The sequence below is a fragment of the Mus pahari genome, chromosome 1 (genome assembly GCF_900095145.1).
Source record: "Mus pahari chromosome 1, PAHARI_EIJ_v1.1, whole genome shotgun sequence".
Classification (NCBI taxonomy): domain Eukaryota; kingdom Metazoa; phylum Chordata; class Mammalia; order Rodentia; family Muridae; genus Mus; species Mus pahari.
The window spans coordinates 55665249-55692347 of record NC_034590.1 but is presented as its reverse complement, the minus strand read 5'-3'; the positions used below and the strand labels follow the sequence as shown (position 1 = coordinate 55692347).

The following is a 27099-nucleotide window of genomic DNA, read 5'->3' as shown; positions in this document are numbered from 1 at the left end:
ATCAGCCCTGTGTGTATTTTAGAACTGGTTCAAACAAAACTATTAGAACCTTTCTATAATTCTGAGGCTAGCTAGATTCATGGAACCTGTGACCTCTCAGATAGAATGAAGTGAAAGCCCTGACAGCCGTGCATTTCTGGACAGACCTATGCATCCTGCAGCAGCTCCCCGAGTGTCTGGGTGCCCCTGAGGCATGGGAACTGCCCTTTGCTGCTGAGTCAGCTCACTTCCAGCACCGTGTGCTTATACAGGTTCTCATCACTGAGACTGCTTGCATCCTTTGCTGTTTATGACACTTCCCTGGAGCATGCTCGAAATTGCTCTTTGATGTTTTTTTGTTTTTGTTTTTGTTTTTGTTTTTGTTTTGTTTTGTATTCTGCTCCTACGCAAGGTGAAACACACAAGTTTCAGATGAAGGCTGGATCTTTCAAATAGCACCTAGACTAGTGAAGGTCAACAATGAACAGACTTGAGGCAGGCACAGTTATTATAGCCTCATTCAGCCACTGGTTTCCATACTTAGACAGTTTCAGTTTTCGTAGGCTGCTTGTCTGTCCTTGAGCTTTCTTTGGATGTTTTTAAAAAATATGTTGATTGCAGTTTGCCTCTCCAAGGCAAACAGAAATAAAGTCGTGTTGTAAAGCTGCTGATCTAGCGCCCAAGCAAAATTAGAAGTAAGTGAGGACGAGCCAGGGGAATTTAGAATGAATGCAAGGAAGCCAACTCTCAGCAGACAGGAGGAGGAAGACCATTTTATGTTTAACATTGCAATGGGCAGGCAAGAGGACGTGGGCTCAGGGGAGGGTATAAACAACACCTTTGTCTCCAGGGTAGGGGTAAGAGATAGAGTGCGGGCTTTAGGGTTATTAAAGCTGTCTGTCCCCTTTAGGACCTTCTGGGAAAGGATATCTTGGAATTCTGCCACCCTGAGGATCAGAGCCACCTACGGGAAAGCTTCCAGCAGGTATTGTTCATGGCTGCTGCTGCTGTGATGTTACTGATGCCTAGTGAGGTACCTAGGGTGAGGGAGGGCTAGAGGGATGAAGGCCTACTATGAGCCACCAAGCTCCCCTACAATGTCAGCCAGCTATTCTAGGCAAGATTTCAAGCATGAGGGTAAGACCCATGAGGAATTCATTGCTATGTGGCAGGCGTGGAGAGCAGGCTCTGAGGAGTCTCCCCAAGCACCAAGGCTAGAGAGGGTGACTTAGGAGAAGAGGCAGCTCCCAGAGGAAAGACCAGCTGACAAGAGTTTAAAGGGAGGATACAGAAGAAAGCAGAGAACATGCTAGGGGAGGGGCCTGTACCAGACACTAGCGTGGCCTGCCAGAAGGAACCTCGGCAGCTCCTAGGGCTGACAAGGAGGTAGTGTCAGGCAGTGAGACCAGCCAGGGCAGCTCTGAGACCTCCTGGGTCCTGCTATAGGGCCTCAGCTCTCCCCTGGGATCCATAAAGGTGAGTACCAGTTCGTTGGAGCACACAAGGTGAACGATGCTTTGAAGAGCCACTTGGGAAGCCCAGATATGCAAATAAATGAAAACAAGCGTAAATCAGAATGAGCGATGATCTCCAGAGCTGTGTAGGACCTGTGGGAATTAGAGATGGGAAGCAACTTAAGGAGAGAGTAATTCAGACAGGGACAGTGAGGGAGAGACAGCCTGGCAGAATGGCCACCGTAATAGGGCACACACTCTCGGACAGGCACCCCATAGCACAAGTCACAGGAGGAAAGACTGTTGGCTTCTATGGTGAGCACAGGGGACAGAAGAGACTGAAGCAAAGGGCACTCACTTTGGTGAGTTAGAGCTAATTAAGAATGAGGCCTGTGGACTCCTCAGGCCTGGGAGGAAGGGGAAAATTCTCCCCACCAGACTATGTTGTAGTCCTGGAAATGGAGAAAATGGGCATTGGGCCACTTTTCAAGAGAACAATCTGCTACCATCCATTGGAGTATGGGCTTAATTTATTATTTGTTTTGCAAGTGTCTCAGGCCCAGCCACTGGAAGGTCTCCCTATCAGCAAAGAACTGACCCTCTAGCTTCAAACCTACATGGACAATTCTATGGCGCTCCCTTCCTCCCTGATCTCAGGTCTACTCTTCCGATGTCACCCCTTCCAGTTTCCCCCACTCCTGGCTGCCCTTCCACTCCCTGGCCCCTGTTCAGTTGGCTTCTTTACATTCTTCTGCAGTAGTAATGGGAGGGCCTGACATCAGCCATATAACTTCTTCATGAATCACTCCAGCTTACTTGTCTTCTAGCTTCGTGCTTCCAGGCAGCTCTTCCCATCTCTGTCTGAGAGCCCAGGAACCTCTAGACCCAGCATGCTGCCTCTTCTCTCAGTGGCCACCTCTCCCTCACACTACTCCCAGCCAGTGGCTCAGAACGAAGTTTAGCATCTCTTAGGCACAGAGCCCTCCTGGTACACCTTCACAAAAGTGATGTCTCCCTGCCTCCTCCTGTCATCCCTGCCCCACACCTGACTTTTGCAGGTGACCCCTTGTGCCTCTGTTATCATTTCACTCCAAGCCGTTGCAAAAATGAATACTAGGTTTAGTCACAGTTTCCATTAAAATTTGCCAACAATGATCCATATACTTAAAAGTTAAGTACAAATTTCTTCCCATAATTTCAGGCTTCATGTAAGCTTGGTCCTGTTCCATCCTTCTTCGGACACTATTCTTCAGTCACATTGACCTTCTCTCTGTTTCTTGACCATTTTCTTTCCCATCTTTTGACCATGACTGAAGCATTCTCTAGCTGGAATGCTGTCCTCTACTAGTCACATGACTGATACCTTTCAAACATGTCATCCATGAGATCTCACCAGTGGCTAAAGAGGTCCCATCCTCCTTCACCTCTTGTTTCTCCTTTACCATATGTCTTTTCCTTTATCCACTTCCTCTATTTTTTTCCTCCTTTACTGAAACCTGGATTTGCTGTGGGCAGACCACAGGCCTGTACTTGTGCACCCCATTTTCATGAGGGTAGATTTGAACCAAGCTGCCTAAGTAGATCAGAACTTACAGCATGTGGCTCCCATTTGAGGAAGATGTGAAATCAGAATGGTAAGACTTTACCAGGATACTTCGTGCCACATTTGCTGAGTGCAAGTAAATCTATCCAGATCCTTCTTCATGTGTTTCCCCGTGGAATCCCCAACCCTGCCCCATGAATACTGTCACCATGTTTTTCCTAGTAGACAATGGGACTAAGAAAGTTTGAGTGCCATCCACCACCACTGCCATCATGATTGAGCATGTTTAAACTGAAAGAATGGGCGTGAAGGAGCCTACCCAAAGTTTCTCTCTTCCATTTTGACTTCTTGGCAAATTGACTGAGAAAGGGATTCTGGGAGCGGATATGTTCCTGGCCCCTGGGATGGTACACTGATACCACACTAAACTCAGAACTCGTGTGTGTTCTACGGGCTTCCTGTCTGAGCCGTTCAGTGCTTTTGTTTAAAACAAGAGCTCAAGAGCTGACTCAGCTTTCTTAAGAACAAACCACTTCCCTTTATCAACATTGGTCCCCCTTCGTTGATGGTGGCCAGTGCCCAAAGAACACAAACTCAGGCCAGGTCTGGGTGTGCCTTGGGATGTCTTTGTGGCTCTACAGTTGCTGCTGTCCATGTGTCCTGGGCCTGTGCCAGGGCTTCCACCTCTGATGCCACAGCCCTGGTTTCCCTTTCACTCGGGGATGAGGTAGCTGGTCAAGTCATTGAAGCTGGCTGCTAGGGTGAAATGAGATGTCCAATTCCTTTTTCTTTCTGAACCTGCCAGGTTCTTGCGGCATATGTAGTTTGCATAGTCAAATGTGACACAGGATAGAGGAAAGCCCAGGTGAGATATGAGTGTATGGTATATGCTCTGGAGGTCCTAGTTGATGGTAATAATGATGATGGTGGGTGGTCATCAATAATATTGATAGTGATGGTAATGGTAGTGGCGGTAATAATGATAACAATGGTAATGACTATGATGATATTGATAGTCATGATAGTAATGGCTTTGACTGTGATAGTTACGAATGATTGTGATGGTGATTATGACTGAAAATGATGATGGTGATAGTAATAATTGTTGTGGTGATAGCAGTGATTGTGACTGTGGAGGTGATGACGATAGTGATGATAATGGCGGTAATAGTGAGAGTAATGATTATGATGCTAATGATGCTAATGATGGTTATGATTGGGATGGTGAGTGGGATGCTGCCCTGATGGTGATAACAGTGATTGTGATGATAATAGTAATTAGTATGAGGATGGCCATGGCTGTGGTGTGGTGGTTGTAATGGTGATGAGGGTGATGATGATGATAGTAATTTTGAATAAGAATGGCCCCCATGGGTTCATATATTTGAAGTATTGGTCCTCGGGGAATGGCACTATCTGACAGGGATTTGGAGGTGTGGTCTTACTGGAGTAGGTATAGCCTGTTAAAGGAAGTATGTCAGTCAGGGTGAGCTTTGAAGTTTCAAATGCTCAAGCCAGGCCCAGGGTCTCTCTCTATGCCTGCTGCCTGTAGATCCAAAGGTAGAAAGAACTCTCAACTACTCTCCTGTACCATGTCTGCCTGTGCGGCACAGTGCTGAAAGCCATGATGATAATGGACTAAATCTCAGAACTGTAAGGCAATTAAACGCTTTCCCATATAAGAGTTGTGTGGTCAGCTGTCTCTTCACAGCACTAGAACATTGACTAAGTAAGACACTAATGGTGGTGATGGTGGTGGTTGTCAGGTGAAGATGGTAACTATGGTGACGATACCTATGACAGCTGTTTTCATAGGGAGCTAGGCTAAGCTAGGTTTTAGGATCTTTGCGCTCTCCTGTATTACTTGCCCCACACTTGAGTGAAGCACAATAGGATGCATCACTCTGAGGTTAGCTAGACCTGGGTCGTGTTACCAGCCCTGCTTACATGCACAGTTCAATCCCCCATCACTCCTTGGCTTTCTTGCCCATACACATTTGTGCTGTGCTTTCTATAAGGGGAGCCAAGAATCTCCTGTGCCAGCATCATGCCTACACTCCCAACTCTTTCCCAAGCTTCATTCCCCTTCTGGAATCCTTCATTCATGACAGGACCTCAACCATAGGTCCCAACTCTAGCCCTCCTGCTGACCCCTGGCATTTGATTGTGAGTTTGTAGCAGACTCTGTGGGTTGTGGTTATCTACACATCTCTCTAGCCCCCACAAGGTGACCTGTACTTTGGAACAGAACATTCACTTTGGCAATGGGGACAGGGAGTTGAGGCTGAGAAATCAAGGATTCAAAGCATGCATATCCCTTCCTATGGTTGCAAAGCCTCGGTAGGTATCTTTCAGCTCTGAAGCTCCTGTTCCTAATACACATTATTCTGCTGAGCTGATTCATGGGCAGGACTACACCCCCCTTTCTCTGTTCTCTACCCTTCAGCACCATACCCCAGCTTTGTACACAGGTAGGTTTTACTGCTACTTTGTGAAACACAGTGAAACGCTCTCACACTCCCTTAGTTCTTTCTGTTGGAAGAAACAGAAGGTAGACACACTCAGGACAGAGCACATGGGTCTGTTTGTGTTGTGCCCCAAGGAAACACTTCAGGCTACTGACCTCAGAGCGTGTGACTTTGACTTCTGGCCCCTGTGAAGAAAGAAGCCAGTCCCAGTTAGGGGACTATGGTGGTTTGAATAAGAATGGCCCCCATAGGCTCATATAGATCATGGTAGTATTTGACAGTGATTAGGAGATATGGACTTGTTGGAATAGATGTGGCCTTGTTGGAGAAAGTTTGTCATTGGGGGTGGGCTTTAAGGTTTCAAAAGCCAGGCATAGTCTCTTTCCCTGTCTCCCTGTCCCCTTGTCTCCCTCTTTCCATCTTTCCTTCTTTCACTCTCTCTCCATCTCCCCCTCTCTTTCCCTCCCCCTTACCTCTCTTTCTCTCTACTTATGGATCAAGATGTAGCTGTCAGCTACTTCTCCAGCACCATGCCTGCCTGCGGCCATGCTCTCTGCCGTGATGATAATGGACTAAGCTTCTGAAACTGTAAGCCAGCCCCTTGCCAAGTCCTATGGTGTCTGTTCCCAGCAGTGGAACAGTGACTAAGACAGGGGCCAACTGTCTCTGAGGCAACATCCTCTAGGCCAGCTTCACTTCACCCCATCAGCCTCTTTCCAGGTGGTAACAAAGAAGACCGCTGCCCTCTTCCAGCTTTCTTGGGTTTTTTTGTTCTTTTGTTTGTTTGTTTTTTCTCTTGGATATTCCCCAAGAGGGTCTTGTCTGATACTCTACAGTGTGGCTATGCCTGGTTTCCCCAGGAGCAGTGTGGGAGAAGTCACCTGACTGCTTCAGGACTATGTAGCCAGCTCATGAGGTATGCTCTAAGTGCTACTGTGTGCAAGACACTGGGCTGGGCTGGGCTGGGCTGGGCTGGGCTGTGCGAAGCTCAGTTCACCAGGTCCCCAGGCTGTGTACAGTATGGTAGAAACTGCAAACTCTCAGTGGGAAGCAGGCTGCAAACGCAGTGATGTTAGGAGGAGTCCAACCTTGCCTGGCCATAGAATCGGCCCTATTCTTACCATCAATCCATCTGCGACCACACCCAGAAAGACATACATTCCCGGGATCTGAGACTGTGTATGCTTACAAAAAGGACTTCTGCTTGCTTTATCTTGTTCTTGGGAACAATGACATCCGGGCAAGGTCTGTTAGTCAATCCGATAGCTTCTCCATCTTCCACTTCTTTCTCTTTGGTGAGACCAATACCTGGATGCTTCCAGCTGCCAGTGGGTGGGTGTCTTTACATACTTTTGTATTGTGTGAGTGAACAGAGGGAATAAAAAACAAGCTATCCCCAGAGAGATAAGCTTGTAACTCGGACATAAAATCACAGTTCTTGTCCCTCTTTGCCACTCACTAGAGCTGTTGGCTCTTGGAGAACTTAATTAATCTTTGCGTCCTGGTAATGTCATCTGTAAATAGTGAAGCCACTTTTCCAGGTGTCCATGAAAGTACACTGGAAGCCATACTGGAACATGAAAGTAGTGGCAAATCAATACATTCAAATAAATAATGCATACAGACTTACCATTTTATTTCACCTCCTTCCTGAGAGTTTATTGAATCCACTTTACAATGTCAAACAGAGGTTAAAATTTTTATGTGAATAAAGTCCATCTAAGAAATAAGTCTATGATGCATTATAGCTGTGCACCTAGCACTCAGCCCCAGATTACCCTAATGCCCAAGGGGAAGGGAGGTAGGCAAGGAGGGAGGGAGGGAGGGAAGGAGGGAGGGAAGGAAGGAAAGAAGGAAGGAAGGAAGGAAGGAAGGAAGGAAGGAAGGAAGGAAGGAAGGAAGGAAGGAAAGAAGGAAGGAAGGCAGGCAGCTCTTATGTTTTTGGTACTGCTCTGCGCCAGGCACTGTTTGGGTATAGGTGTCATCATCTGATTTGTAGCCACTAAATTAGAAACACTGACTGTTGCTGGTCTCACAGGGCATGACAGAGTGACCCCAGGGGGGGAAGCAGATGGAAGTATGAGCCTAGCTGCTACCTGTCACTCTTACTCTCACACCCCTCCCCCTTACCGCAGTTGGCTGCGGCAGCACCCCATTCTGTGGTCCTGCTGACCTGTTCAGCAGCCGGCCACACTGCCTGGCTGTTCTCTCTTCCTCCTCCTGCTGACTCCCTTGTCTAAATGTTTTTGCAGGTGGTTAAGCTGAAGGGCCAAGTGCTGTCGGTCATGTATCGGTTCCGCACCAAGAACCGGGAGTGGCTGTTGATCCGTACCAGCAGCTTCACCTTCCAGAACCCCTACTCTGATGAGATCGAGTATGTCATCTGCACCAACACCAATGTCAAGTACGTGACAGCCCTCCCTCTCTTCAGCTGATTATTCACATATGAGTGAGCTGGTTTGCTTGAGGCTCCCTTCTCCCCATAGGATCAAGCTACAACCCCAAACCCCTATGGGGTAAAGGGGCAAGAAAATGGGTTTCCTTCACTATGGGGTGCATCCCTTCTATGTTCAGGTCAGGTTACCACAGCCTCCATTCCATTCTTTTCTTCGTAACATTAAGCCAAGCATCGAAGTATCTGCTTCCACATCCCATTGTGGTAAACACTGAGCCTGGTCTCCTGGTCCTGCTGAAGCTAGTGGGTAGAAGTGGACTGGGCTTCGTGAAGCTGGCCAAGGTCAAGCAGCCTGTTGTAGCAGCAGCATCTAAGCTTGGAAGCTCCCCTCCCTGCTCCCAGCCCGGGACCCCTGCCTTTTGTGTACCTTTCATGTCCATGGAGCTGACAGGTAAACCTGAGTTCTCGTCTTGGCCATGCCAGTTTCTGGTTTCGTGATCTCAAGTAAGTCACTTCCTCTCTCACTCTTCACTTCATGGGATGCCAAGCTGTGTCAGAGAGAGGCAGCTCCACTCAGCCATACATCCACATGAGGAAACAGCCATCATTCTGTGAGTTGCTAAGCCTGATGCAGTGGATTGGGGGCAGTGGTGCCTTTGTGACTTACAATACCACACACTTATGGTATTACATCATGTGTAACCCTGGTGTGAGCTAAGGGATATTCGTACCCTGCAAAGAACCAACACACGCAAACATGCGGGCACACAGGTGTCCCGGTGAGTTAAAGCACGTAAAAGCTATATCTGGGGTGACAGAGGGTGTGAAATGAGACAGGCAGACTGAAGACTGCCCTTGTGTTTGCCATTCATGGTCACTGGAATTCCCTATCTCCATTCCTCTGGTCCAGTCAGGCCTGGTCCTGAAATCCATGGCCTTCTTTTCCCCATCTCTTGACACCAGGGGATCCTTCGAAGAACCTGCCACGTCCCTCTGTCAGAGCCTCCCTTCTGACCTGGCCTTGCTGAGCTGCTGCTCCCATTCTGCTTGTCCCAGTCCCTTGCAGCCTGGCTTTCTCACTAGTCCAACAGCTTTGAGCACGCCATCTGGGACGCACAAACCCTTGCTCCCTGATGCTTCTCCATCAACCCTCCTGGGCCAGCTCTCCTTCTAAACATCTCCCCCATGTACTTGGTACAACTGGATTCATCTTCTACCCCATCTGCTGGTCAAACTGTAAATGGAGCCGAACCAATAGGAGAAGCCACAGAGCCAGATGGGCAAAATGATGGTCCTATCTCATCCTGAGGTTTCAGTCAAATTGAGGGTGTTCCATTTTTCCCTGTCAGTCCCACAATGTGGAAGAGGGGTGCTCTTTACCCGGGGATCAGAGACATGCCCATGAATGCCACACCCATATCTGATGCTAGGTCTGACGAAAATAAGGAAGACTGGGAAATGGGAGTAGAGCCAGATGCACGGAGCTAGGGAGGACCTGGCTGCTGCTGTGTTCAGGTATAGAGGGCTCTGAGCAGGCTTCTCGGGTGCTTACTAGCTGGGGGTGCCAGGTTCTTGCCAGAAGAAGACAATGCTAGCTAGCCTAACCTGCGTAGCACCTGTGCAAGCCAGTTCTCTACCCCTAGGCTTATCTCCCAATATGGCCTCACACCTGCTAATTCAGGCTGCCTAGCCAAGAAGTCATGGAACTAGACAAACAAGCCAACTATTCAGAGTCCTGGACACTATTCTAGAAACTTCCCCCCCTTTGGATCTTAGGGAAAGCTACTTCCTCCCTGGATCCTGCCTCCTTCTCTGCCCCCATCCTTCCTTATTCCTTCTCGGTATGTGGTTGTGTACACAGGCCTGTGCTCAGCAAGGGCTCTGAGGCTGCTGGATTCCTGTGAGTGACGCTGTTCTTGGGTGTCACCTATGCTTCACTCTCACCCTTCCTAAATCTCCCTGTCACTAAATCCTCCCTAGTGATGAACTACTTATATAGCACATCGGAGCCACCCTATCTACAGTAACAGTCCCCTGTCGGAGCACCCAGCAGCTTTCTAGATTTGGATGGGCAGGGCTGACTGAGGAGCCTTGTTGCGGATGGTTGGGGGCTTTTTAAGTCTTTCACCGTTGTTCTTTTCCAGTCTTCATTTACCTTCTACCGTCACAGCTAATGAAGCTGATGCCCTCTGTCCACTATGCCCGGACATGGACTAGGCCAGGCAAGATGCTTGCATTACTGCTCTTGCTTTAAGAGGGGACCCAGTCCCAGAAGCCTAAGGCTTGAGCTTCAAAACCATGAAAGCATAGGTAGAAGTAGGCAGGAGACAGTGGACAGATACAGAGGAAGAAGAAGACAAAGCAGACCCCCCCCCCGAGCCTGGGGAACATCCCCAGCAGCATCCCTGACAAGGGGGAGGCATAGAAGCAAAGTCACCTTCCTCTGCAAGCCAGCCAGGCTGACTGGGTTGGCCTTTCCTGAAAGCCAGACAGTGTTGACGAGACAGAAAAGCATTTTTTTCAGAGGTGGGCTATTCTGCTGTCTCAGGTCAGTTGTTCTCAGCATCTCCTGGAAGTTGTGTGGATCAGAAAGCCCCCGCAGCACCTGCAGCAGCTGCAGTAGCAACACGTCAGTTTTCTAAACCTGGTGTTCAGTGGCAAGGATGAAAAGCTCGCTGTGGACGGTAGAGGGCGGTGCTGACCAAGCATGTGAGCGGACAAGCCCGTTCTTGAGTTTTGTCAGCTTTGCCAGCAGTTGGCCAGCTAGTTAGAAAAGATCCTCCCATGCCCCGTGCTTGCGGGGAGGAGCGAGGAGTTGCTTGCTCAGTAGCCTTCAGCTAAGAGCATCCAAAAGCAACTTCCTGAAGGAGTTAAGCAAGCATTGGGTGTTTAGCATTTGTGCTAAGCTGCTGAAAAGGCTCTTTGTCACCTCTGACTTCTTCCTGTTCCTTCCACACAGATGGAAGCCCAGAAAAACAGACTGATGCAACACACAGGGTGCACTTCGCTGAGCTGGGTCAGGTCTTAGTGTTTGGGATTTGATACTCTGAGAAACCAGTCATATCCGTCTTTCCATATTCGCCCATCCTAGCTCCTGGACATTCACTTCCCATCTCTCTTCAGGGGAATGACATGCAATTATCCTTAGGCCAAGACTCTGCTATTAAAATAGCACTAGTCTGAGGTTGTCTCGGGTTCTCACACAGCTCCTGATGTGTGCATACAGCCATATCTACATGTGTGAACTCATGTGTATGTGCATGGAGAGCTAAAGATGCATGTGTCCATGTGAGGGTTGGTGTATGTGTGCATGCATGGATGCACGCGTACATGCATATACATACGTGTGAGAACAAACGTGGATTCTTAAAGCCCCACTATGCCCAAAGCCCAACTGGTCAATGATCACATATACTCCATGATTATTAGTAGGAGTTACCTGCTTGATAGTAGGTGGAAAGTGAAGAAAAGGGGTGGATGCAAAAGGAGGCAGAAGGTTGTACACCCAGGAGGCAGCAGCCTTCAGTGAGGGCTGGACACAAAGACACCATTCCTGCCAAGCCAGGCAGCAACTTCCAGCCAAGATGAAACTGAGACCCCCTCCAGTGATGGACTCCAAACCCAGGGAGCATCTTAGTCCATTCTTTTCCTGCCCCTCAGAGGAGAACCAGAACTGAAGGTTATGCCCAGAACTCTAGCATGCTTCCCCCTCTGCCCCAGTGGAGGTCTTGGTGTAGTGTGACTTAAACATTCTGCAGTTAATAACTAATGCTTGGAATTAATACGGCAAGTTACTTTTTAACCAGCTATTACCCAAATAAAGGACCCAGAGACCTTTAGAATAATAATAAGCCTTAAAGCACCGGAGCTGGGCGGATACCAACCCTGTAAGCTATCTTGTCTGTTCATGCCTTGGGTCCCAGTATAATGCTTGCCGTATGCTTCCTTTGCACTGTTCCTACTTCACCGGGCTAGCCCTCATAGCCACATGCTCATGCTCCATATTACCTCATGGGAAGATTTCCTTCTTCCTCCTCTCCTTAGTCTCCCTTATAGTCCCTACCTGAGACCCCAAGCCCGGGAACCTTTGCCCTGCCTACCTCTCTTCTGCCCAGCTATAGGCTGTCAGCAACTTTGATTAGCCAATCAGAGATAATTTGGGTGCAAGACTTGTGCAACCAAAGCTGATGTACATAAAAAAATTAATTCATCTTGGGGCAACAGAATTTACTGGGGTATGGGATTTAGCACTTGAATGCATAGCAGCACCAGACCAACCCCCAACATTTTGGTGACCTCTCAGGTGATGGTCACCTTCTTCCGGCCACTATTGAATCAACTTACAAGTCCAAGGAGATTTCTCTGAACACGATCAAGTCAATGCCATGAGTCCAGAGTCTCCAGGAGCCTCTGGGACATGGAGGGTGTTTATTCTGGGCAGAGGAAAGAGGACAGGCTCCACAGCCCTGCAGAATTATATTTGAACCCGTTCTGTGCTGCATTCTAGCTAGGAACACCACTTAAACTTGCTGAGCCCCATCTCCTTTATCTGATAATTGATAGCCATATATTGTAAAGATGTAAAATGCTGGCCAAGTACTGGTGATCAGTCTTCCATTCGGATATTAGCAGCCTGCCAGTGAGCCGTCATGCCTGCCTAAGATGCAGGCCACAGGAAACAGCAGATAATGGAGTACAAACAAGGAAGGACAGTGGTTCTTCTTTGACAGTAATGATTATATTGATTCTTTAAAAAAAATTAAGAGAGGGTCTCATGTTGCCCAGGCTGGCCTTGTATATAACCTTGAACTACTGAATCTTTTGCCTCCACAACTCTGGTGCTGGGATTACAAGCGTAGGCCACCATGGCTGCTTTTATGTGGTGCTGGGAATTGAGCCCACAGTTTCATGCATGCACTCCCCCAACTCGGCTATATCCTAGCCGTCTTTTAAATTTTTAAAAAATCTATTATTATTATCATTATCATTATTATTATTAATGCTCCACTTTGCTGATATAAGAGGCTTACACTGCCTGGTGGGACAGCACATGCTTCTGATTCCATCTTTGCCTTTGTTCCTCCGCTCTTACACCACAGCAAAAGGTCAGGTCCATTGCTCCCTGGGATCTCGGTCTGCTCATCTGCCCTTCCCTGGAGACCCAGCTCCATCAGAGCAGGAATGGGGGGAGGGGGGGTTCTGAGTCATCAGAACAGGACTTGGGCATGGCTGTTTTCTTTGCCTCCACATAGTTCACTGAATAGACTTCTGGGTTTGATTCCAAGGCAGCCGCCAGCAGGTCCTCCTACAGAGTCTCTTCACTGGGATATCTAGACCTTACCCTCTACCTTCTTTGTAACATGAGTTACAGGCTTCCCTGTTCCCTGAAAGCAATCCAGACTCCCTACTTTAAAACTTGAAGCACCAGTTTTCTCTCAACCTTTTGTTTCCCCACACACGCCCCACCCCTAACAGAACATCCTGGTAGAGTAGGAGGAGCCTGGAAGAGTAGGAGGAGCCTGGAAGAGTAGGAGGAGCCTGGAAGAGTAGGAGGAGACAAGTATCTTGGACTCCACCCTGAAGTGAGATCCTGCTCTGATGTAGCAGAACATCTCTGATCTAACCCTAGCTTTGAGCTCCAGCTTCTTGATATTGGCATGTGGATGAAGTAACCACCATAGACATTCAGTCTGAGGCCTGGATAAGAAGCTATGCACCCTAACGGCAGGTGCTTTGCTCAGTGCTGAACAGACTGATTTCCTGAATTTTGCTTTTAAAAGAATTTTACTACTGTGTTTTTCCCCTGCACAAAACAAAGTCATTTGCTGAAGTTCCCTGTTTGATCCAGGCACGGTGGCGCCTGCCTATCCTCCTAGCACTGGAGGACTAAGGCTGGAGGATCAAGAGTTCCAGGCCCGTTCAGGGTGCATAGCAAGACCCTGTCTCAGAAATAAAATTTGAAGGCTGAGATGGCTCAGTGGATAAAGCACAGACCAAGCGCGAGGTCAGATCCTGAGTATGGATCCCCTGGAACTGCTGGGGTGGAGACAGGGGCATGCCTGGAGCTGATTGGAAAGCCCGTCTAGCCAATCGGTGAGCTGGAAGAATAAGATGTAAAACAAAAGAGGAGAAACTCCTGGTGCCAACCTCCGGTCTGTCTCTACATGCACGTATACCAGGATATACACACGTGCTTCCCCTTACCTTTTCAACAGTTTGTATAGAAATCAAAACCTGAACGACAGGGGTCGGAGTAAAACAAAGTGGGAAGCCTCTTAGCAATCTGGAGAGCATGGGCTGCTTGACTCTGAGGAGCAGGGCTTTCTCCCCTCCCTCAGCCTCTCACCTTTCTGTTCCTTACACCTGTGTTGACGTCTTGTTTCACAGGCAACTTCAGCAACAGCAGGCAGAACTGGAAGTACATCAGCGAGATGGGCTGTCATCATATGACTTATCTCAGGTGAATTTCTGGGAAATTCTTTTCTGATTGACACTCAGAGGACGGAGAACTAAACTCACCCCAGAACTTGATGCCCTCCCCACATCCACTCAGCTCCATCCACACACTGGGTGCTAATGGTGCTCAACCCCTGCATCCCTGCTGTGGATCCTCCTTCTTGAAGTGAGCCACAGGGGGCAGAGCATAGGTAGTGAGCAGGTGGTGGCTCAGCCAGCACTGAGCATCTCTAAGGGACAGAGAAATCCCAGTGTGGGCCCCAGTCTCACAGACACAGAAGCCAGCGAAAGCAGGCTCTGGATGTAGGTTCTCTGGCTTCCAAGCCATCTCTCTCATCTTTGCCCCATGCCTTTTCTGATTTAATGTGTCTCTTTCTGTCATGCTGTGTCCTCGCCTTCTCTCCTCTCTGCTGATCCCTCTTCCCTCCTCTCTTTGTCCAAGCTTCTGACAGCTGACCATCAGAAAAATTGACATAGCTCAATTGACATGGTATCTGAACTTCTTCCCAAACAAAGCTTTCGGTTCTCTTCCCGATGTTTACACTAGGTTGGTTCTTTTTCATTTATCCCCAAGAAAGTAGTCACTGTAACTGTTGTTCCTATAGCACTTAATTTACACTCCCCAACCCATGTGCCTTTGAGCTCCCTGGATAAGCTCCCAACCTTGCAAGAATCGTCGTCAAGCTTTGAAATGCTGGCTCTTCCACCTAGAGGGACTATGTGGAGGGACAGCAGGTAACTCTTAGAAAGTACCGTATGTGCCTTATGTGTGGATTGCTGCAGTGTTTTTTGTGCCAACAGGTCCCGGTACCCAACCTACCCGCCAGTGTTCACGAGGCCGGGAAGTCTGTGGAAAAGGCAGATGCAATCTTCTCCCAAGAGAGAGACCCTCGATTTGCAGAGATGTTTGCAGGCATCGGTGCATGTAAGTGTGCGGACAGTGCTAGGCTGTGAGCTTTACAGTATAAGATTACAGTTGCTTTGGACCACCTGGAGATAACACCCTAGAGAGAGAGGGGCAGGTAAGGTGATTTTTGTGTCACTACCACAAGGCATAAAAAGAACCCGTACAGGAGTCAGGGTAGACTTTCTGTATTCCTGTCCCTATCTTATCACCAGTGCCAACCAACCTCAGGGTGTGGCATCTTGTCTTTAAAATGTAAAGGGTCAGAGCAGACAATCTGATCCATTACCCAATGCCTTAGTCATTGGTCAGACCTCACCACTGTAACAAAATACCTAAGAAAACAACTTATAGGAGGAGTGCTATTTTGACTCTGGGTTAAAAAGCAAAGTTAGAAAAATTTCTCTCTCTCTCTCTCTCTCTCTCTCTCTCTCTCTCTCTCTCTCTCTCTCTCTCACACACACACACACACACAAATCAGAGGGAAAATAAGTAAATGGCAAGAAAATATGAATATCGAGACTGATAAATCAGATGATATCCAAGGACTACAGATAGACAGCCCAATTAACATGCTGTCAAAATTCAACATAATCAAACAAATGGGATGAACCGTTCAGCCCTCGGGGATGAGTGATGGAGATATTTGTCGAACACAGGCAGGGAAGTGGAGTGTCAGCATCAGCAGAGAAAGATGTCACAGTGTCCCTGTGGACAGAGGAGAGAGCCTGAACTGATTACACATCCCACGAACTCTGAAACACAGGAAAGCCCATGTAATCACAACACAGAAAGAAACTGATAAAAGCAAAGTAAGTGGCGCTCAGGATGCCTACCTTCCTTTTCAACACATCAAAGAGATGAAAATAATAAGATGGAGAAAGATTTAGCTAAATAATTTATACACACTACTATGCACATATATGTGATTGCACACGTCCATATACATATATAAACATAGAAGTACTGTTTGAGCACAGGACAACCATGTTTATTACCAAAACACATGAGAAAAAAGTAACTTGCATAAGGTCTTGTTTTTTATAGTGATGGTTGATTTGTCTGTATATCTGTCGCCTGGGTGGTGCTGGAGAAGGGACACGCTAGGCAGAGCTCTACCACTAAGCCACACCTCCAGCCACTGGGTTTATAGGCAAGATGGCATTCTGAGTCTCCTTTAGCCTGTCAGTTCTAGTCTTGTCTCCTCCTCCCTCCAGTCTTGCTCTTTATGCCCCCTCTCAAGACCTTGAAATTAGATTAGGGATGGAGCTCCTGTCCCTTCAGGATGCCCCACAGCTGCAATATGGCAAGGACTTTATTTAGAGCCCGAGAGATGGGAGGAGGGATTTGGTTCCTGTGTTGCCTCCCAGACCCAGGCCTGTGGGCTTGATCATCAAAGCCCAGTACTGCTCACACCTGCCTGGCAAGCTGGGCTCAGGGGGGCATACATGCTACATAGTCACTGTCATGTATCCAGCCTTGCTTTCCTTCCCCCCACTGTCATGAGGGTGATTATATAAATGAGACGTGCAGGCATCATGATATTCTAGGGTCGCAGATGCTGCATCGTGGAGCCAAGGGGAGGGTGTACTCTGGCTGGTTGACAATTGCTGCCTGGAGACTGCATCCATTCACATTTGATCCCTGCTTCTCATATCAACAAAAGCAGCTTCCTCCTTGTGTGAGATCTCTACACTTTGCCTGTGACTTGAGCCCTCTTAGCCGTTCTCTGCAGGAGACATGACTGAGCAGACTCGCACTTGTCTGTGTCCTGGGCGACTCATTACAGCACAGGTCTGAGCGTTTCCTGTCTCCGGAGGTGCTCAGTCTGAGACCCTGGTAGGAAGTCAGGCAATACCTTCCAGCTGCCCTGACCAGTCAGTCTGAGGTAGCCCTCAGCACCTGCTGATCAGGTCTGGGAAGGGGCACTGGACGGGATTCAAATGGGTTCCTCCCTTGCTGCCCTGTGACCTGGGACAAGCAGTGCCTCTGTTTTCTAATCTGTAATAAATGAAAACAAATATTTAGGCAGTTTGGTTTTTCCCAGCACTGTCCTCGGTAAACATTTTACGTATAATAACACAGGCTCCTCACCACAGCCCAACAGGAAAGCGGCTGCAATTGTCATCTTCTTTCAGGTAGAGAAACTGAGGCAGGGGAGAGTTCAAGGAGCATCCCAGGTGACCTTGGTGACACAGAAAACCAAGCCAAGGTCCGAGGCCAGGCATCTGAGGTTACCCTGGGTGCCCTCACAGCTTTACACATTTCCTATGGTGTACTCCCCTATGAAACTGACGGACTAAATACGATAGCGCCTTCCCGCTCTCGAGGGCTTGCCTTCAGGTGGCTGGGGCCATTCTAGGCACCAAGAGCCTAAGAGAGCGCATGCAAAGGTGAAGATGAGGAGGCTATCCTACGTGGATCTCCTGAGTTTCCAGGCCATGCAAGGTGTCCCCTGATGGCCTGCAGCACAAGGGGGGACCTTCACATGCAACTCTTATGGTTTCCCTAGCGGAGAAGAAGATGATGAGCTCAGCCTCAGCGTCCGGCAGCCAGCAGATCTACTCCCAAGGAAGTCCGTTCCCTGCCGGACACTCAGGCAAGGCCTTCAGGTAGGTGCCAGGGAGGGGATTGGTAGAAAGAAAGGCCTGAGTGCCAGCATTGGCTGTGTGATGGAGCAGGAGTCCTGTACTGTGTGATGGAGCCAGGATGGAGACGTTGGATGGCTAGCTCTGCTCCATCAGCCCCTCCATGGGCACTGGGTGTCAGTGACTCTCAGACACAGAAGATACTGCTCCTCTCTGTGATCCTGCAGGGAAAGGGGGAAGGAGATGGTCTATAGCCGAGACGCAGGTAGAGCCCTGTTGGGAAAGTAGCTAGAACTGCCCTGTTCTCTAATTTGCTGAGACCGTGGCCAAGCGCAAGGAGAAAAGGTGACTCCATCATATCTTACCTTCAGCCCTAAGAACCATTCAACGGCACAGGAGGGTGCCTGGCTATAAAGCATCAAGGCATGCTATAGCTTACTGAAGAAGTTTTACATTACCACTGAGAGCCAGACCTGCCTCAAGTTTCTTCTGGGAAATGCAAGCAAGAACCCAGGAGGACTACCAAAGGACAGGCCAGCAGTCCTCAGGGAAGGCATCCTCCTGTGTCACAATAGTTACCCCTAAGCTCCCTAGAAGCTTCACGTACCCCAGGCACAGCAAGGCGATATCTTACATCCCAGTCGAGCTTGACCCGGCTTTAGAGACCCTGAACAGGGTTGGGCAGGCACATCCAGTGCCCAGAAACTACATTGGCCACAACGGGATAGAAATCACCCTTCCTTGATGTTTTAAGTACAGGTTTCCTACATCAGCAGCAGGTGTGACCAGCAGCCCTAGGGAGGGCTGGGCACAAGGGCCAGCACTTTGTTCCAAAAATCCATCTGGAGGGCGCACGTCTTAAGTAAACTCATTTAGGAAGACAGACATGATGTTCGAACAACCAGATTTCCTTTACAATCTGTAAGGAGTTAGGGAGCATAGAAAAAGGTTAGAATACAATTAATAAAACTGTAGTCTGTAAGTTTTCTTTCCAAAGCCATCCAAAAACCTACCTCTATGAAAAACCTAAAATTAGATACAGCCCACCTCACTAGACATATTCACAGCCCCCATCTCACACACACACACACCCCCGCCAGCACAGACCCAGGGAGATAGCAAGAAGGGCCTGGAGCTATGCAAGTCTCCCTCCAACTCCAGCCCTTTCCTTCTTCGATGTGCTTACAGTCCACATAGCCCAAAAGGCTCCTAGAAGAAGGGTCTGGTAGTAGAGTGTCAGAGCATCCTCATCAGGCATGCAGCCGGCTGTACATTGTGATGCATACTTACAGGTGCTTTAACAAAGGCGCACCAGATTAATCATTTGAAGGCAGAGAAGCAAACCAACAGCCACATACAGCAGCCTTCCATTCCCAGGTTTGTCTCCGTGTTGAAACTGACAGCTTGCAGCCTATGTCCAGAGGCTGTATGCTTTCTCGGTGCCCCAATGGGACAAATTAACTAGAGCACAAAGAACAGGTAGCCCAGAGTCTGATTTGTATTCTGCGACTCGTGTCTCTCCTTGGAATGAAATCTTGTATAGAGAGCTGGGGGTGTTCAGGGAAAGATGGAGGTAATGGGCAAGTGTAAGAGCTGCCAGACTCTGGAGGGAGAAGGAGTCTGAGAACAGAAGCCAGCAAGGACCTCTGGGCAGTATACAAGAAGGGGGAGAGCAGGAAAGCGAGCCAGCTCAGGATCTTGTAACAGTCTCAAGAAAGCAGACCATATCTGGGAATAAGTATTTCTTTCTTCACCCAGCTCTTCTGTGGTCCATGTGCCTGGAGTGAATGACATTCAGTCCTCTTCCTCAACGGGACAGAACATATCCCAGATCTCCCGGCAGCTGAACCAGGGCCAGGTGGCATGGACAGGCAGCCGCCCACCGTTCCCAGGGCAGGTATGAGTGAAACATGGCCCTGGGTCCCCAGAGCAGCAGAGCACCCACCGTCTGCTTTTTTGAGTCCTGGCTGTGAGGGTAGGTCAGTGCTCCCAGTTCCTCAAGAGTCCTCGGGACACTTTGAGAACTGGGTCCCCAACATGTACTCCACGTCTGATCAGCACTCTTTTCTTCTTACAACCTCCTGTTGGGAAAGGGAGCAAGAGGAGGTTGGGCACCCAAAACTTCCCCAGCAAGAGCAAGCCCCTCCTCACTTTGGAGCTCTATGCCAAGAGGGCCTGTAAATGCCCACCCATGCAACCAACACTCCTAGTTCCCTGGAAGGTACTGTGAGGATAGGTCTTATTCAGCGAGAGGCCTCCATAAACTGACCTTGGAGAAGCCAAGCCATTGTAGTCCTCAAAGTAATGTTAAGCCATTGTAGTCCTCCACCCCAAGTCTCCAGGGACAGGATTCTGCCCAACCTCCCCACTCCCAGCCCCAACTGGGCTCATCCCATGCTAATGAGGGAATCAGGATGTTGCTGTTCCTGAAGTGACCTCAAGGGTGGAACTCAATGGGAAGCTGGTTGGTCCTGCATCTTTCTGTCCTGATCATAGCCAATCCCTCCCTAGCCCAGCAAGACGCAGTCATCTGCCTTCGGAATTGGATCAAGCCACCCCTACCCGGCTGACCCTTCATCCTACAGTCCTCTCTCCAGCCCAGCTGCCTCCTCGCCAAGCGGAAACGCATACCCTAGTCTTGCCAACAGGACTCCAGGGTTTGGTAGGTGGGGGATAAATGATGGAAGGAATTTCTGTCTTGAGCATCGTGTGTCCAGGGCTGAGCCCCAAGGCTTCCAAGATATAGGGTAGGGCCCCAAAGTACCCCATCTTCTCTCCTATCTGGCTACAATCAGGAGGGCCTTGGTTATCCTAAATGATAGAAGCATACACCTTAACCTTGTGGTTCAACATTGCTTTTCCAAGTCATGAGCCCTCGTTCTTGTGTTGTGATGTGACCTGATTGCTAGTTTAACCCCACATGGCCCAAGGCAGAGACTTTCCCATCCCAGAAGTAAGAGTCTCCATTCAGAAACCCGGAGAAGCCATGAATGGCCAGGTGTGTCAGAGAGACCAGAAAGTTCCCTTTTGCAAGGTGCACTTGCTATTTTTCCCATTCTGAGACAACGGTAACTCCAGGACAGAATGGTTTATTTTGGCTCACAATTGGAGGGTCAGTGCATAAAAACAGAGGGAGAGCCACATCATAGCTGCAGTCAGGAAGCAGGAGCTAAATGCTGGTGCTCAGCTTCCCCTTTGTATTTATTTATATTTCCACAGCCCGTGGAATAGTCGTGCCCCTCAGTTAGGGTGAGTCTTCACACACATACACACACACACACACACACACACACACACACACACACACACAGTCGTGCCCCTCAGTTAGGGTGAGTCTTCACACACACACATACACACACACACACACATACAGTCGTGCCCCTCAGTTAGGGTGAGTCTTCTCTCTCTCTCTCTCTCTCTCTCTCTCTCTCTCTCTCTCTCTCTCTCTCTCTCTCACACACACACACACACACACACACACACACACACAGGCTTGTCTCCTAGGTTGATTCTAGATTCCAACTAGGGCATCCTATCTCATGTGAATGTTTCCTTTGCTCTGTGAGAAAGACTCAGGCCATAATTTGTGCCCTGGCTGTGGCTGTGTCCTCTGGCTCAGTCTCAGACTCTCCTGCCAGTTGTTCTTTGTCTATTTGATGTATGTCAGCATCTCTCCCCAGGCCAAGGTCACACTCCACAAAGGGAAAGTCCTGCTAGAGTCCTCATTGTACGGTCACTGGGTGACATCCAAGAGTGAGGCACCCAGGAATTGTCTATGCAGACCCATCACCCTCGGGTGAGCAGGAAGCCAAGCCTAAACTCCCTCATTTCACTTGTCAAGTTAAAAGCTTCCATTTAAGTGGCTCACCTGTCAGTCTTACAGGAAAGTGTCCCTTTGTAGCCTATCATCATACAGCTGTCCCTACCTCTCTCCACTTCCACTACTGACAGTAATGCTTCTGCCCAAGCTCCTGGCCACAACATCCCAAGACCTCAGGTTTGTCTGTCTGTTCTCATCAGACCCAACAGTCCCCCCAGCACAAACCTTATTTATGTGTAGCATACACATTGAGCCTTTAAATGTCCCTATCAGGTCACTAAGGGACATGGGTGTGAGAAGCACAGAGTCCTCAGCCAGTTTGCTCTGTCAGTCAGGCCCTCAGATCTGTTGCCCCCTGAATCAGGACAAGGTCCCTGATTCCCAGGATAGTGCCCCTCCCTGCTTTCATGTGTAGAATGTTCCCTTTGTCTGGGAGCAGTGGCCCAGACTTACTGTGATTCAGCCATCCTTCATGAATGCTAGGCCCAGTGCCAGCACTCGAGCCAGGAAGAGACTGGGCTGGCTCCAAGAAGGGCTCGGGCTAGAGGCAGAGATAGAGGAGACAGGTAACAGGAAGCCGAGTGACACTCCACAGGCCCAGTAGCCAGATCTTTGTAGAGGCCTTGGGGAGAATGATCACTTGTTTTATAGGGTCAGGAAGGTCTTCAAAAGAGAGATAGATGGCATGTATCCCTGGGAGGACTTGGGAGCATCATGTGACCATGACAAGACAGGTGGGCAGGCCCCTCCCTGTCCCAGCAGTCCATGCCTTTACCATGTGTGTTTGGCCACTCTCCATGAAGTAATGGCCATGTTCTGAAGGTGTAAGTGGAGGTGGGACCCTAGGTAGAGGCCACTGGCCAACTCTAATGAACCAGAACAGGTCACTGGGGCTTCTAACTCAGCCATCTGTGCTACATGTTGCTAGGTGGTAAGTATGCCAGCAGCTGGTCATTCCTAGGTACTTATTGGACACTGCCCAGGAGGCGTCCACTGGGTGTTTCACATGTTTGAATTTATTTAGCACTTACCTGGCCATAAGGGAGAGATCATTCTTATTCTCATTTTAGATGAAACCATGGAAACCCAAGTCCTCCCAGTACAGTGGTTCTCAACCTTCCCAGTGCTTGACTCTTTTAATACAGTTCCCAATATCATGGTGACGCCCCCAACCATAAAGTTATTTTTGTTGCTACTTCATAACTGTTACTTTGCTGCTGTTACGAATCATAATGTAAATATCTGTTTTACAATGGTCTTCAGCCACCCCTGTGAAAGGGGCATTCCACCCCTCAAGGGAACCACTGTCCTGATGGATCAGTGGTGGGACCAAGAAAGGACTAAGGCTGTGCCCCCTTGGCTCACTGCCCTGTGCTTCCTAGCCTTTGGACCCACTCCTCAGAGAGTAAGAAATAATCAGAAGAGACATCTGCCACTATATCCCTTGGTTTGTGCTCATGAGAGGGGCGGGAAGTCTGCTGTGGAGGTGTAGCAGGGATGCTGAGGGAGAGAAGTTAAGACTGAGGAATGCAATGTGACCCCTCCGTCCAGGCATCACAAGTTGACTCTGAAAAATGTCTGTGGAACAGGATGCAGGAGCCCCAGCTGAGGAGGAGAGAGGGAACCGAAAGAGGCCAGCGAGGGGAGGTGCCATCATCTCAGGAGGCAGCATTGCCGCACTGGGCTGAGGAAACCTACCTCAGGGGAGAAGTGTATCTTGAGAAGACCTCAGCCTCTGCTGTCCAGGACTTCAAGAAGCAGAGTCCTACTGGTGGGGGGGGGGGGCGACCTTGGCCAAGGTCAGAGGAGAGAGTGCCTGGTTAGAAAGAGGACCTGGGGGAGGGGTTTACTGTCAACCTCAGGGAGTGGAGGAAAATGTAGAGGAGAAATAGAGCAGTCTCCATTAATGGTCAGTTTCATTAATTATTAAATAAACATGAAACAGTTAAAGCAGGCAGTGCAGTGTGCATACGATTGTGAACACCAGCTGAACCCTGCTTGTGGGCATCCTGGAGCACCACGGTTACAATCCTGGGGCTCTAAGGGGACACTGACAGCAGCATGTTGCAGCATTACAGGGGAATTAGGGTTCCTTCCTCCCTTTTTCCTTCCTTCCTTTCTTTCTATTGTCCCCTATCCTGACAGCCATGAAATCTGCCTGCACTTTAAACCATTTTCCTTGATACCTACAAAATGGATCCATCTATAGGAATTATAGATTAGGTCTTTATCTATTAGCCAAATTCTTTTCTTTACTGGTCCTGTAATGGGGCCAGGTGATGTTATTATGAAATATTAGCCCTCTCTCCTTTCAGATGCCCAGTTTTAACCTTACTTTAGTTCTCAAGGCTCTATCAAAGAGAGTATAGGCAGGGAACGTGAAGGCGAGTTTCCTTTGATGATCCTAAGCAGACACAGACAAGTCCTGGAGCCTCTGGAGTGAAAACAGAACTGTCCCTTGCCCATTCACAACAGCCTTTCTCCCATCCTCTGACACCTCCACCAGTCACCCTTGAGTGTGTCAGAGCATAGCTCCAAAAGGATCGGGAACACTGATTGGTGTCCCAAATGCTTTTGAGAATCAACCTCAACCTGCCAGAGTTTAAAACAACTACCTGCATAGTCTCTTTCGGGATTAAGTCATAAATATTGATCGCAGGTTCCTGCTGGGAGCATCTCTTTGGTGTTTCTCTTACCTTTGTAGAATAAGGTCTCTTTAGAAGGATGAAGGAAGGAGGAAAGAAAAGAAGAAAGAGGGAAAGGAGGGAAGGATGGAGGGAGGATAGGAAGAAGGAAGGAAAGAGGGAGGGAGGGAGGGAGGGAGGGAGGGAGGGAGGAAGGAAGGCAGGCAAACCTATTAATTAGTGTGTTAATAGATTCAGGGAAGAAACTTGCTTATATAAAAGGCTTTGACTTTCTTTACCTTAAATTGCCATTAGATGTTAAAAGTGTAAGCATGCTTAGTCTCCCCGACCTTGAATATAATCCTCAAGGGAATTTCTTTCTGCATGAAGAATTAGCTCCATACCCACATAAATAGGGTTATCTATACTGTATGAATAGAGAGGGTCTGAGAACAGTTATAGTAGTGCTACAAAAGCGGGCAACACCCGAGTCCTGAGAGGAGGAGAAACCCTTAGTCCCAGCAGGCTTCATGCTGTATTTCCCAGCCATGGGGTTAGACATTTATTTAGTTGTTGGGCAGAGGCTGCACCATCACCCTATCTCACCCTTACTCTCTAGCTCAGTGAGATGGGACCCTAGGCTTCAAATCCCTGTACCCACCTGAGATGTTCTCTGTAGAGGAAGGAGGGGAAGAAAATAAGCTGAGAGACACCAGGAGCGAGCAGAATGCAAAGGTGGTGGTCATTACGACCCCGCTGACAATAGAGTTAGCATTTGCCTTATATCCCTCTTTCCCCACCCAGGAGGTATCTGGGTAGGGTTAGGTCTCTGAGAAAATTATTCTAGGTGCTAGGAAAGCATAGCAAAGAACTGACAGTGTCATGTGGGAGTCCTGTCTGGGTCTTTAGTTTCCATGATCTTTGCAGGAAAGAAAAAGAAAAAAGAAAAAAGAAAGAAATGGGGTGGAGGGTAGGGGTGGGGAGACTGGGGTATATGGATGAATGAATGCCTGTGTCACAGAAACATTTGGGGGGTGGGTGTGAATCCTCAAGGAACCTAGATGCATTGGAAATCTTAAGCAATCATCACATGGGTGCCACCATTTGATTAGTCACATGGCTATTACCATCTTATTCTTGGCTGATCACACAAATGTCCTCTACCAGTGGTGGAAGTCCTATGGAGGATCCTATGGAGGACCCATAGGATCCATGCATCTCACAAACTAGGTATGGACCAGTAATGGCAACTGCCTCCCAAGATAAGTCCCAACTGACAGCTCTGCCAATACATGATCTTGTTTGCCTCTGTATAAATTCTGCTACTATCCTGTAAGACCTGAAATGTTTTGACTGGGTAGTGGGATAGCATACTTTCTCCAGTTCTGGAGATGCCTAGGTCAGCATGAATGGCTTCCCAACCAGTGAGGGTCATGACCTACAAGTTGTCTTGATTAGTAGGAATCAAGCTTTACCCCCCATTTTTTCTTTTTCTTTTCTTTTCTTTCTTTCTTTTTTTTTTTTTTTTTTTTGTTAATTTAATGAGCACTTGAATTAGGTTAGCAGAGATGTGGCAGGAAACAGAACAACATGTAAAATAAGACACATAGGACAGGTCCTGTATATGGGCACAGAAGAAAGTTGTAGGCAAAACACAATAGTGAATATTATAGCCTTAACTGAAGGTCAGGGAGTCCATACCTCACCACAATTTTCTAATTTTCACCTGGAACACCAAAAGATGTCACGGGACCTTACATTCATTTCCCTTGGCTTTAGATCCTTGGTATTACAAGCTGCTGGTGGAGCAAAAACCCCTGACAGACTGGGAGGGAGGGGCAAGTATCCCCAGCATGCATCTGAGTTGCTATTTTGGTATCACATGAAAGAAGTAGGAGGGAGAAAGGGTTCTACAACATGGATGCCCTAGTTCCCCATAAGGATAGTGTGGGCTGAGACCAAGGACTCTGTGATACTCGTTGTTGGCAAACATTGAAGTTCCTCAGAAATCATGTTGCTAAAGTATGATTTGATGTTCCATCAGCCTTTTTGTGGCAGCCGCATCCAGTTAGAACAGCAAGTTCCTGGGCCCCTTGCAATCATACACCCAGCTGAGAGCATGGGCCAAGGCAATGTTAATGCCCTTTATTTGGGTGAGGGTTCTATATGCCCAATTCTGCTAGGCTACTTGATTTATTTCCGTCTTGCTTTCAATCTGTAGCTTTTCTGGCTCCCAGGGAATGACAGTCATGATACAAAGGGACAATCCTGGCACCGGGGAGAAAAGGGAAGTTAAACTTAGTGCCATTTACATTTCGCCATGTGACCATTGGCCACAGACACATGGGAAACAATCCAAAAGAAAAATTACATTTTCCATTCAGCTCTGGCCCTTAGCCCCAAGGGAGAGAGCCTGGAGAGGCAGGAAGAAAAGATTTATTTATTCTATGAAGGCAGAGTACTAAAGGATAAGATGGAAAGATAAGCTTGAGGTCAGATCTTCCCAAAGGAATCTAAGCCAGAGGGTAAGCACTTTGGGCAGGGGCGGGGGGAGAGGCTGGTCACCAGAAGGAGCTTACCTGAATCCTGGAATATGGTTACCTACCTTGTTCCAAAGGAGTGACTTTAAAGTCTGTTTGTGGTCACCACACATCACTGGAGGATATAGGTCCCCTTTTGTAGGCTCTTAGTCTCCTTAATAAAAAAATTAAAAAAAAATAAAAAAATTTAAAGTCTGACCTGGAAGGAAGCTTGATTGAGAGCAATTTCATTAGAATTTTAGGAAAGAAAAAAAAAAAAAAAAACAGAGCTGGCAAAGTATAACTCCTGACATCACTGAAGAAGAGGGAGATGGAGAAGAAAGCCAGC

The 27099-nt window shown here is 48.3% G+C and overlaps 1 protein-coding gene across 6 annotated transcripts in view; it reads left to right on the top strand.

Moving 5' to 3' along the window:
• Arnt2 (aryl hydrocarbon receptor nuclear translocator 2) overlaps positions 1-27099 on the top strand; it is a 168957-nt gene that overhangs the window by 130597 nt on the left and 11261 nt on the right. For all 6 annotated transcript variants that reach the window (XM_021191241.2, XM_029535015.1, XM_029535029.1 and 3 more), the window contains 7 exons: positions 890-964; positions 7697-7848; positions 14227-14299; positions 15097-15220; positions 17712-17811; positions 19546-19684; positions 20299-20449. In XM_021191241.2, coding sequence (XP_021046900.1) covers positions 890-964; positions 7697-7848; positions 14227-14299; positions 15097-15220; positions 17712-17811; positions 19546-19684; positions 20299-20449 — 814 coding nt within the window. The remainder of the gene's footprint in view (positions 1-889; positions 965-7696; positions 7849-14226; positions 14300-15096; positions 15221-17711; positions 17812-19545; positions 19685-20298; positions 20450-27099) is intronic.